Here is a 13,978-nt window from a genome sequence, read left to right on the forward strand (position 1 = left end):
GAATAAGTCTGATTCATTAACAAATCAATCATTCAGATATGTCTAAAACCAGGTCAAATGATTCAATGAAACATAATAATGACTCAAAACAATGATTCACTTGCAAAGCATACATACGTACATACCTAATTACACACCTAAGAGAGAAAGGGAGAATTTTAAGATTATCAATAAATAAAGATACCCTAGAAAATGTCACCTTATGCCTTCAGAAAATCTGAAAGTCACATGGACCACTTTTGTGACGTTTTTGATGCTTTTGCATAACTTTAGGCTTTAAAAGCTACAGGCCCATTTATTAGGGCCCAAGCACTGATGGTGTGAGGACCCTACTGTAATTGCTCAGTCAATTCTTCTCAGTCAGTCACATTTTTGAGGGCCTAAACATGCTCGAAAACTCTGTATGTCCTATGCCTTTCCTATTCTACTTACGAAAAAAAAAAAAGAAACTGGAGCCACGTTCCTTCCATAAGTAGGATAGGAAAGGTGTAGGACATACAGCATGAGTTTTTTGAAGCAGAGATGTTCACGAGTCTTTTATCTGGAGTCCGAGTCAAGTCTGAAGTCTTTAAGCTGGAGTCTGAGCCAAGTCTGGAGTCTTTTGTCACAAGTCCGAGTCGAGTCTCGAGTCATTAAAAAAAAAAAATCTCATAATTCTATAATTCTTCATATTTCTATAATCTGTTTTATTTGAAATGAAGGTCCTATGATAATGTACATCCAGTTTGTTTTAGAATCCATTACAATGTACAAAACAGTCGTCCTGGCAACACGAGTAGTCATTTTCAGTACAGTCGCTAAACGGACACAAGATGGTGCCAGTGAGTCACGGTTTGTTATACAGCAGATTGTTATACAGCTTCGTTGTTATTGACGACAGTCATTATCAGAAAATATTAAACTTCGGAATGTTTAAGAATGTCAATATAAAACTCTACACATGCTGATTGTGATACGTTAAAATATGAGCTTTAAGTAATAAATGGATTAACATCTCTTTCTATCTCTCTCTCTTATGGACACACATTAAGAAATAGAAAAGGGACAGGCTGCAAAAGGGACCAGAATCTCATTGAGTCCCATGTTAAAAAGGCCAAGTTTACAGCAGAAAATAATATGTTTACATTCTGGTTCAAATTGTGGTTTTTGTCTATACTGCTAATTTTGCCCTTCATGACAACTCTGAGGGGGGTGAACTTTTTTATAACTTTTATAATCCGTTTAAATTATCCTAAACCTTTAAAGTTCTGCATAATTAAGGGCGTGGTCACTTGAGTAACAGGTATGCCGCTGCTCTCTGTGAGCTGTCATGTTACCTCAGCAGCTAATTTCAGCCGCTGAATTTGGCATTAAAGCCGTATTTGTGCTTTTTTTCTCTTTTTTTTAAACAATTACAAAATAATATGGCTTGCTGTGTTAAAGGAGACTCAAGACAGATGTGCATCTGTGTAGATGTGCTCGCATGCGGAAGATAAACAGAACACACATTGTTGGATTGTGGCATTGGCTAAAAGTTCCTGAGATTTACTACAATGACATTAGCAATAGGATATAAAACTCAGAGAGCACTGCTTGGATATTATAACTATAACTGCTGCACTATTTTGAAAAATTATACTTTGGACACAAGCTCATTTGTTTGTGAGATATATATGACCACAGACAGCTTTACAACATAAATGCTGCTCAGATTGCATAATTTCTTGAAGAACGATGATGGAGAGCAGATCATTCAGAAGAAATGTGATGCAAACAATGGATAATATATCAATATTTCATGGATTTAACACTTTCGTGGACAAAAAGTAATGTTTCTTGTTTTGCAATGGACATTTTACCCAAGTGCCACGGATTGGATTCATCTCGAGATCTCTATTTCATTACAAAGGTATGAAGTTCCGTTTGATTTTTCGTGTTTTTATTTGCACACCCCACACAAATTAATTACTGGTGTTGGAGCATCTATATCTTATTAAAAAAAAAGAAATAAATAAAAACACCGTAGATTGACAGTAAACCTTTAGAACTTTTTAATGATGTAGCTTGTTATCTTTATTAATATTTTAGATAGTAAGATGGATAGCTCTTGCTAACATGGTCACATCGAGCTAGGCGGGCGTGGTTTCAGCAACCAGTCACATGGGCTACTACCACGTCCCGTCTCTTTGCCCATTTTCAGGTATCCGAGAGTGACGTGCGGTGACGCACTACTAAGATGGCATCGGCCTCATTTTCGCTTCAAAAATGCTGTTCAGAACTCTATGGGTGATGTCACGGACACTATGTCCATATTTTTTTACAGTCTATGGTCGAGTCCGAGTCCGAGTCTGAAGTCTGAAGTCTGTTAAAATCCGTCTCGAGTGCATCTCAAGTCCGAGTCTGTAACTCGAGTGCCCATCTCTGTTTTGAAGAAAGCGGAAGCGGGAAGTACGTTCAAGGCGATATTTTGTGTTTATAAAGCACATACAGTTGTATTTTTTTTTTTAAATGACCGATCGTTTCGCTAGATAAGACCCTTATTCCTCATCTGGTATCGTTTAAAGCCCTTTGAAGCTGCACTGAAACTGTAATTTTGACCTTCAACCATCTGGAGGCTATTGAGGTCCACTATAAGGAGAATGTTTTCATCAAAAAACTTAATTTCTTTTTGACTGACGAAAGAAAGACATGAACATCTTGGATGACATGGGGGTGAGTAAATTATCAGGAAAAGTTTATTTAAAAGTGAACTAATCCTTTACATTCTAATTGTATGCACACAGCAACAAGTACAATTGTTTAAATTTTATCCTATTCAAAATTTCTCTTTTTATTTTCAACAGAATAAAGAAAGAGATACAGGTTTAGAATGACATGAGGCTAGATCAATGACAACAGAACCTTTTTGGATGGACTTCGCAAAAAACGTATAAATTCAAATGTATCATTTTTCTTTATATAATGTTTTGCTAAATTACTTGCTGTTTTTCAAGATGCTTCGTTTCCAAGAACAACAGTGTAACTGGCCTGATCAGCAGCAGGCCTTTTCATCCACGGCCAAGCCAAGTGGAGGAGTTGTATAGTGCCACCAGGACAATAACATTTCCCAGAACCCCCTGGTGACGGCAGCAACTCTGTGCCGATTAGACGGCATCCCTTTAATAATGAATGGAGCCGAGCTTCAAATTCGCAAGCAAGAGACATAACACAAGAAAGTGAACTGAAAGGAATAAAGATGTGGTCATATTTTTCCAGGGGTTACAGTAATGCAATAATGAACATGAACTTGAGAGCTTGTACTCAACAAAGACAGAAAATAAGTGAGAATGGGAGATAGAAACAAATGTGTGAGCTTAGCAGGATTTACTGAGACATCTACTCAAGTGGCCACTCTCCTCTGTCAATAATCCAACTCATTAGTTTTTCCCCTTAAACAGCCACTGTGACACTCGCATTAGCTTTGACCGGCTAGTGTTTCAGTTAACAAACCTCATGAAAACACTTAATAAACCTGCCGGCCTTTAAAGCCCCCTGGCAAAATAGAAACCCGTCGTTAATTAGGGTGGTACATGATATGATGATGATGATGTCTATTTTTACCCTGCTGTGAATTACCCATTTACAAACAGATTAGAGTGGGAGGAGGAAGGGAGGTGTGAGATGGAGGGATGTGGGGGAGAGAAGTGGGAAGAAAGAAACAGATGGAGAATATGTGCTGTAGCTGTAGCAGTGAAGCGGTGGATGCTGGGATCTCCTGATAAAGGTATCCATATGGCCTAACTGTGCATCTACAGGATCAACACAGCCCAGCGGAGGCTCAGCATTAAACACACACCAGGCAATAACATGATGAGGCTAAACACACAAATATACATACACATGTAAACACAAGCTGTGCAAATACTCACAAATGTACATGCAGCACCAGTTGGCATGATAGGAAAATCAGGCAGCAGCCAGTTTGTACAGAACCCATGCCAGCATACACACACACTCACACACACACACTTAGCCAATACAAAACCAGCAACGGCATATACACTGGATCATATTTTATCAATTCCACATGAGCAAGAGCACCAATTACAACAGTTCAATAAACAAAAATGATAAATAGAGTTACTAACATGTACACAACAGCGCCAGTTACTATGTATATTTTGTTCCTCTGACAAACATAATTATAAACAAGTCAAATCCAAACTAACGATTCAATGCTGAATGAATAAATTTTTTGAACAAATTGGTTAAGTGAATGATTCAATGACTCGGTCATTAAAAAAAAAAACACTTTGTTCCTGATTGAATTAGTTCTGTTTGACTGAATGATTCAAATGACAGTCACGTCGCCACCTAATGGCGTAACGATGTAACCCGTAAAAAGAGTCAAATGCACAGTCTGCATAAGAAATGTCACAAGAGCAAGAGGTATTACGTTAGCCTACATAAATCATGGCCACAAATTAATTTGTTCCTGTGACTTAATAATATATCAGCGTGCTTTACTAATTTGGCCACAATTTACTAAAACGAGTGAACAATTTAGTAAAACGTGGCCACTATTTACTAAAACGAGAGAATGAATTCTTAATTCGTGGCCACTTTATGTGGCTTCATATGTTTATATATAATTTAAATGTCATGTATGAAATTTAAGAAAATGGGTTTGCGAAGAGTGCACTTCTTATGTATATGGTATTTACCTGAGACTAAAATATATAATTGCATAATGTATTGTTTTTTACATTTCAAAATGTCAGAGAATACACAAATTTCTATCATACACCTCAGTTTTCTTTTAAAGGTGCCGAAGAACATGTTTTTAAAAGATATAATATAAGTCAAAGGTGTCCCCTGAATGTGTCTGTGAAGTTTCAGCTCAAAATACCCCATAGTTTTTTTTTGTTGTTTTTTTAATTAATTTTTTTTAACTGCCTATTTTGGGGCATCATTATAAATGCACCGATTCAGGGTGTGCAGCCCCTTTAATTCTCGTGCTCCATGCCCCAAGAGCTCGCGCTTGCCTTAACATTAAAAAAAGTTCACACAGCTAATATAACCCTCAAAATGGATCTTTACAAAGTGTTCGTCATGCAACATGTCTAATCGCCTAAGTATAGTATTTATTTGGATGTTTACATTTGATTCTAAATGAGTTAGATATATGCTCCCTGGCTAAAGCTAACATTACACACTGTTGGACAGATTTATAAAGAATGAAGTTGTGTTTATGAATTATACAGACTGCAAGTGTTTAAAAAATGAAAATAACGACAGTATTGTCTCCGTGAATACAGTAAGAAACAATGGTAACTTTAACCACATTTAACAGTACATTAGCAACATGTGAACGAAACATTTAGAAAGACAATTCACAAATATCACTAAAAATATCATGATATCATGGATCATGTCAGTTATTATCGCTCCATCTGCCATTTTTCACTATTGTCCTTGATTGCTTACCTAGTCTGATGATTCAGCTGATGATTCAGACGTTAATACTGGCTGCCCTAGACTAATGGCTTGAACATGAGCTGGCATATGCAAATATTGGGGGCGTACACCCTGACTGTTACGTAACAGTCAGTGTTATGTTGAGATTTGCCTGTTTTTCGGAGGTCTTTTAAACAAATGAGATTTATATAAGAAGGAGGAAACAATGGAGTTTGAGACTCACTGTATGGCATTTCCATGTACTGAACTCTTGTTATTTAACTATGCTGAGGTAAATTCAATTTTTGAATCTAGGGCACCTTTAATATAAGTTTCTAAATCATCCCAAAATCTGTATGGCCTCTCAGCCAATCAAATTCAAGAACAGGAACTAACTGTTGAAGGAAACAATCAAGAATATATTTTAAACACATAGTGATTTAACTTTACACAAACCATAGAAATACCAGACCAGTAGTTCATTTTTACTTGCTATTCCAAAAAAATGATTAACAGTAATCTTTAGCTACATATTTTTAATGTTTAAAATCCTAATTGTAAAGCACGGATAACGCATTAGCATTATTTGTAATACCTTACTTTATTGTTCAATAAGGCTGTAAACTCCATTCTGCTTCTTACTTTGCAAGTGTGCATTCATTGTCTCACTTTATCTTTGTTGTTCTTTATTATTTATTTGTTATTTTTTGCTGTATCGCATCACTTAAGGTACATTGTGTCATTTGCATTTTCCTGTTCTGTCAGTTATTGCAATTGCTTAATTGCTTTGCTGACTTCATACCTGGTCAGTCATTTTAACAAAACGTCTATGCAGGCTTTCTTAATAAGTTTGGCGGTGATGTCAAATTAAGTTTGAACACAGTACCATAGGCCTGAGGCTATAATTTCCCTTATGCAGACTCCAAAAAACATAGAGTATTTGAAAACGACAAAAGAAACACTAGGGTGCATCTACATAAAGTCGTCAGAGCTTGTGAGCGCTCCCTAAGTGCTTGACAGACACCATGGTTACAGCCCTTAAGAACAGCGCACTTCCTAGTGCCTCCACCCTGAGTCTGGTTGTCACCCAAGCCATCCCATGAGTCTGAGCTCTAACCCTGTGGAGCAGGAAAAGGACATTATGGACTAGAGAGCGAGTCTGTGAGCAGGCAAGAGGAGCCTCCAGGCCTCGCTAATGACATTTTCTCCTTTCAGCTAAGAGACACGTGAAGGAAGAGATGGGAGAGACGTCATCGCTGCTCCACTCTGACACTCAAATATGCTTCAAGACACACTAGTAAGCATCTATAGTTCAAGTGGAGCAATATTTTGGGCCATTTTAGTTAGAGGTACAGATCAGCCTTGTATGTCTATATTCTCAATGTCCTTTGTATGCCCTTTGCTTGATACATAAGCATTAAATTTATATGATTTTAGGCACATGCAATGCTTTTTTTTTTAGGGTGCTAAGGCCAGCATCTCTATTAATAATCTTAGCATTAGAGATTTGAATAAACCTTAAATTTCTGTGCATATCTTGCACTTGGTGCTACAGACTTGAAGGACAAATCAAACTGAATTAAACTTCTTGAATGAAACTTTTGAGGAGATGTGGACTATTGGTACTTTCTAAATTATCTGACTATTTTTGTTTTGTGGTCAATAAAAATGGGCAAAAAATTTTGCATTAAAGGAAAGAACCTATTGCGCTTTTTCCACTTTATCCCATTCACCGACTGTGTACTGTATAAAGTTTTTGATAGGCAGTAACCTACAACCTGCATGAAAGTGACTGGGCAGTAGCGCACGAGTGATGTGTGAAAGGTAGAATGGACACTCTTCAATAGCAAAGCAGTACAGACTGACTGTAAATCTCTGACAGAATCCACTCTCAGATGGAGCAGTCCCATGTGGGTTGGTGAAAACAAGCAAGGAGAGAGAAAAGAGGGAAAAATGTCCATATGCCTATCTGCACGCACGGCAGCCATGTCATTAAAACAAAACACATCCATAAATAGACAACCCACTCTCTTAATCCAAGACATCATGGTCCTTCTAAAACCCTCTGGAATCCACAACCCGGTCTGTGGATCTGATCGCCTCAAACATGCAGTCGGCTGAACACGTCAATGACGTTACTGTCTAATCAGGCCATGCATTTACTGCTTGTGCTGTTTTTACACAAATGCATGGATGCATAAACACACACACATCTTCTCTCTGGGCGATTAAAAAAACCATTGATGCAAAAGGAACACAGAGCCACAGCTTTTTGGCCGGCTCAGGAGTAATACTGATGATGCTTGAGGAAAGTGACACTCTACCGAGGAAAACAGAGAGAACAGTGCCTACAGAACAGCCTGAAATGCACATTCCTCCACGGGAGTGCTGTGTAACTGAAGCTCCAGGTGTTGGTGCCACACTTCACTGACTGACTGTCTGACTGACTGACTAACTGAAGACTCTGCTAATTAAAAAAACATACGACCGACAGAAAAAGCAGACGCAGTAAAAAGATGACAGTTCACCACAGTTGTGGTGCTTAGTGTCTGTTTTTATTTTCAAATTAAATCTACACTTTTTACATGACTTATTCTTGAGAAACTTCTGAGCTAATGGAGATATTACTCTCTGCCTACATAAGCAACAATCAAATTTGTGATATTACATCATATTAAGCAATAGCATGTACATCACTATACAACAATGCTGTATGGATTATAAAATCCAAAATTATATAATTATTAAATTATTGTGGTAGCTATGGTGTAAATACTGTAGATAGCTCACTTGGTTTTGGATCCAACAATTATGGAATGCTATGTAGAGACATATCCATCAAATCTCAATTCCAAAAGCTCTCATTTAGAGGACAGACAATGGATGGAGGATAGACAATTTTAGCAACAAAATTACTAAGAGAAGTGGAGGTGTTGGGCAAAGAAAATGTCCCAGCATGCCTACACAAGCTACATGTTGGCATCTCCATGGGACAAATTCTCAACGGAGGGTTGGCGGTAATGATCATGACACATTGTTGATCTGGAAATATCAGGCAGACAGCAAAGGATGCTTCACTCACCGCTGCCTGCATCTCTTCAGTCATTTTAGGATCAATTAATCATCATCCTTACAATTTAATTATTATTTTACTGACATATTAAATCATTTCCTGAATACAAAACATTATGTGCTACTCAATTTAAAGGTGCCCTAGATTCAAAAATTGAATTTACCTCACCATAGTTAAATAACAAGAGTTCAGTACATGGAAACGACATACAGTGAGTCTCAAACTCCATTGTTTCCTCCTTCTTATATAAATCTCATTTGTTTAAAAGACCTCTGAAGAACAGGCGAATCTCAACATAACACAGACTGTTACGTAACAGTCGGGGTGTACGCCCCCAATATTTGCATATGCCAGCCCATGTTCCCAACATTATGAAAGGCATTAGACAAGGGCAGCCAGTATTAACATCTGGATCTGTGCACAGCTGAATCATCAGACTAGGTAAGCAAGCAAGGACAATAGCAAAAAATGGCAGATGGAGCAATAATAACTGATATGATTCATGATAACATGATATTTTTAGTGATATTTGTCTTTCTAAATGTTTCGTTAGCATGTTGTTAATGTACTGTTAAATGTGGTTAAAGTTACCATCGTTTCTTACTGTATTCATGGAGACAAGAGCCATCGCTATTTTCATTTTTAAACACTTGCAGTCTGTATAATTCATAAACAACTTCATTCTTTATAAATCTCTCCAACAGTGTAGCATTAGCCGTTAGCCACGGAGCATAGCCTCAAACTCATTCAGAATCAATGTAAACATCAAAATAAATACTGTACTTACGCGATTAGACATGCTGCATGACAAACACTTTGTAAAGATCCATTTTGAGGGTTATATTAGCTGTTTGAACTTTTTTTATGTTGTTTAAGGCAAGCGCGAGTTCTTGGGGTGTGGAGCACCAGATTTAAAGGGCCACACACCCTGAATCGGCTCATTTCTAATTATGCCCCAAAATAGGCAGTTAAAAAAATTAATTTAAAAAAATCTATGGGGTATTTTGAGCTGAAACTTCACAGACACATTCAGGGGACACCTTAGACTTATATTACATCTTTTAAAAAAAAAATTCTAGGGCACCTTTCACATTTCCAGTTGTTCCAGTTCATCCCGGCCAATGCCAGGAGCAGATCCACTATGTCAGGAGAGTATTTGTTGGTGTCACATAACCTAAATCGCAGAAACGTGCCCTCTGACCCTGCTATGGGGAACTTCTATACCCCGTGTTTGTGTGTAGTCAGCTCGCAATATACTCCCCAACTGTGTTTCTATGTTAAAAGGTCTTACTTCCCTCGCAGACCGATTATCCACCAAAACATTTGTGCCCTAAACAGCCTGAGTCGCTGACACTACGGTGCAAGGATGGGTGTATTATTGCAGTGCATAGTGAGGGGTCCCTGTCGGCTTGACTGCATATTTTTGTGAGTTGGTGAGGAAATGAGAGTGTGTGTGTGTGTCCTAGCACAGTTAACCAACTGGAGGAACAGATGGACTCCCCACTCTCCTTGTTGTGAAGAAACACAGCATTTACACATACACACACACACACACCTCAGAGCAGCATTCAACTCTAAACAGGATATGCTGACATGTTTATGTGGGCCTATTCATACATTTAATTAGAATACTCAAACAACTTTTGTTTCAGAGCGTTCATTATCTGATGCATTGTATGAGTTTTTGATTAAACATGGGGGAAAAAAATAAAGTTTTGTCTCAAACAGATGCTTACTATCTATCAATCTATCAACCAATTAATCAATCTATCTATAAAATGTATCATTATGAATATATGACACATTAAACATCAGGGAAAAAAATAACATTTTGCTGCACTATCCAGGTAAGTTTTCATTATTATCTGGAAATTATTAACTATGATTTAAGTTAAAAATTAAAAGGCACAAATTCTATGCAAAAACAATGGCATACAGTGATTACAATTTTCATTCCATTTTAACCAATCACCAATCATTCACACAACAAACCATATTCTTCAATAAAATCTCATCAATGTTAGCGAGCTATACACAACGTTACCTTGGTGGTATATTTAAATCAGCAGAATTTACAACACTACTCAAGTTTTTATTATTGAAGGCTAGCTTGCTTGCAAACTCAGCTAACATTATGCCAATGCAGTTCAGAGTTAAGCTGCATCATTCAGTTTAAACATCTCAATTTGAGTAGGTCACATAAAATGCACAGCAATCAAACCCACGACCACTCCAGCATCTGTATGCAGAGGTCTGCAAAAGACACGCTGTGTAATGCAGTCGGGCCACTGACTGAACAAGTGAGAGAGTAATTGAGTGGGAGCGGGAGAATTAGGAGCATGACTTTAGCACATGCCAACCCGTGAGCTCAAGCTCATCCTTCTGAGGCCTGCTGGTGGGTGAGAGCAAATGGGTTCGGAAGGCTTGTTCTCCAGTGGGTGCTAATGTATGGACTAGGGCGCTATTAAAAGTCACTACTGCGTGATATGCCTGTGCATTTAATTATTTATCTATTCATGTATTCCTCCTCTTTTTAAAGGCTTTTTGTCAGTTCTTGTGTCTAAGCCAGAAGCACAGGCTAGAGGAGGAGTGGGGCTTAAAAGAATAAGATTACAATAAGAGCAACTCTCTGTTTGATCTTTAGTAGAATAGACCTGACTCAAATACACCCCATCTTCTAAATCTCTTGCTCAACAACAACATTTCTATGCCAGAAGTCTCTGGTAGGTGTAACTGATCGAATACATTCTGCGTATGGTGCAATGATGATAATAACAATGATAAACAGCACAATTGCATTTTGGCTTAAGTCAATAAAATGCTGCAGGGATGACGTATTTTTGTAGGCCAATTAAAACGAGTTCACATTTTAGCACTTCCAGTTCCATTGTCCTGAAGTCAGTGGGTTTTTTTTATTATTAAATGCCTGAAATAAGGTTTGTGGTTAACACAAGCTCAAGATACGTTCATGTTTTATTCTACGACATCAAATAGATCAGTAATACCTCTTTGCGATTTTTAAAAAACTTTTACTAGTCTAATAATTGGCTAAATGGGACTACAAAGGTTGCTGGGGACATAAAACATCATTACGCCGAACAGGAAAACTCATTTATTCACTAGTCATTTTTTTACAGCCTCAGTATGTTTATAATCAAACTATTGCAAATTATTCTAACTCAAACTTTCAGGGAAGAAGTTTTTAAAATAGACTGAAAGAGTTAAAGGGATAGTTCACCCATAAATGAAAATTCTGTCATCATTTACTCACCCTCAAGTTGTTCCAAAACTGTATGAATTTCTTTGTTCTGCTGAACACAAAGGAAGATATTTGGAAGAATGTCAGTAACCAAACAGATCACGTCCCCCACTGACTACCATACTATTTATTTTTCCAACTATGGTAGTAAATGGGGGGATTTTTCATTTTTGGGTGAACTATCCCTTTAATGGTTGTGACGATGAAGTCATGTGGCAAATGGTGTAGTTTGTTTATAGCCTAGCTGTTTAGCTGTTCACTTCTGACCATTGTATTTAGGCTTCAAAATTCATAAAAGCTATGTTCATTTGTGAATATTATCATGTAAGAATCATAAAATTTTTGTTGGTCACAGTTTATTTTCTACAATTAAAAAATACTATTGGGTTTTTGTCAAATGGAACTAGCGTGATGCTAACTTCCGGGTTGGCCTACAAAAATACATAATCACTGCAGAGCTCTATTGGAGCAAGTTCTTGGTCAGGCTGATGACACCGCAAGTGACCACATCCAGGGACTCCACACAGAAACAGATGTGCTTTGGCCAACTTGCCCCGTAATCCTAAGCCTTTCTGATCCTCGGACTCCTCCAGAGACCACAGAGAGCGAGTGTGAGAGAGATATACTCTATCTGTTGATATGAACCACACCGCAGTTCTTTTATTCTTCGGCTGAGAGAACCAGGGCAATACTGGTGTGCATAAATAATTTAACACAGCTTAAATATTACTCTGTCAGCACTCTAAAGCACCACCACAGGTGCCAGGATTTGTATTCTTGTTTTTGCAGGAAAAAAATAATGCGACTCTGAGAAAGGTTTTGATTTACAACGCAGTGCCACCACTCTCAGCAACTTCATTGTGACCCCAATGAGCAAGTTAAAAGAAAACATACAAAGCAGTCATTTAAAGTATTAAAGAATGTCACAACAACATGCACGATGCGTTATACGTTACGTCTCATTTTTAGACACACCTCTCCAACTTCATTCTTTACAAACCCTACAGCTGCAAGAACGTACCAGCAAACAACACTTCTTGAGGTAAAGCTTGACCTTTCATTCACTACCATGTAAGACTCCTACATTTTGTCAAGGCTTCATTGTATGACATTTATAAAAACCACAGTCAAACACTATCAATTAGAACATAACATGACAATGGCCACTACAATGTCTATCATTTGGCTATTTATTAACTGCAGGTAAACTTGATTGAGATGCTTACCTGATGTCGTTCTGCTGAGGTGGTTTCTTGTTCCCGACCAGGTTCACTGTTTTTGCTTGTATGGGCTTCTCCTCTCTGTACAAACACATTTTAGATAGTGACAGTAAATCTCTCAGAAATCTTAGCTCTTTTGCGTAAAATGTTTTTTTTTTTTTTTAACTGAAATGAAATTTGAGTTAGACAAAATCTGCTTTTGTAAACAATTCTGCAATATTATTTTTAAAGGGATAGTTCACCCCAAAATAAGCATTCTGTCTGTGGAACACAAAAGAAGATAAATAAAAGAGGACAAAAATAAACACTGAGGCATTTTTCCAAACGTTTCCTCTTTTATATTCCACAGAAGAAAGTAAGTCATACAGGTTTGTAATGGCATGGGTAAAAATGACAGAAGTTTCATTTTTGGGAGAACTGTCCCTTTAAGCTAGCACACAAAGTATTGCTGTGTTTCTGTTGTGAGGTCGACCTCTAGCTTCCGCTTCAGGACAGAAGTTTCTTTAAGAGTGAGGAACTGTTTGCCATTCAAACGGTCTCATAACACACAGAGCAAATGAAAATCAGAGGTTGTTTATCAGTATGTGCAAAGAGACAAATTACGTGAAGGTCCGTTTCTTCTCTCTATAAGAAATACTGTGTGACTGAAACTGTACAGTATATCATTTCACCTGTGGCTTTAACCATATAAAAACAATGCATTTACCTTGACGATTTTAGTGACAAAGATGTATACACAAAGGCTGCGAAAATAAATATTTGCATAACAATTTCCTATGAGAAATATAGAACAAGAAGTGGTTAAGTTATTGATTGTAGCTGCTCAGTGAACCAATCTGAGATGCATAAATCTGATTTCAAATCTTAAGGTGGCCAACAACTAATGTAATATGAGCAATGATGGCCTCTAAATGGCAGGTGGACAGGAAGCCAAGAAACATCTTCACACTCATGATAACAACACTGATGAACCACAAATGGCTCTTCAGAATAAATCTTTATAAACCATCC

The 13,978-nt window shown here is 37.5% G+C and overlaps 1 protein-coding gene across 8 annotated transcripts in view; it reads right to left on the minus strand.

Annotated features, from left to right (window-relative positions):
• LOC137020586 (regulating synaptic membrane exocytosis protein 1-like) overlaps positions 1 to 13,978 on the minus strand; it is a 78,816-nt gene that overhangs the window by 63,621 nt on the left and 1,217 nt on the right. For all 8 annotated transcript variants that reach the window (XM_067386330.1, XM_067386335.1, XM_067386334.1 and 5 more), the window contains exon 2: positions 12,974 to 13,048. In XM_067386330.1, the coding sequence (XP_067242431.1) occupies positions 12,974 to 13,048 (75 nt within the window). The remainder of the gene's footprint in view (positions 1 to 12,973; positions 13,049 to 13,978) is intronic.

Source organism: Chanodichthys erythropterus, chromosome 5 (assembly GCF_024489055.1).
Source record: "Chanodichthys erythropterus isolate Z2021 chromosome 5, ASM2448905v1, whole genome shotgun sequence".
NCBI lineage: Eukaryota > Metazoa > Chordata > Actinopteri > Cypriniformes > Xenocyprididae > Chanodichthys > Chanodichthys erythropterus.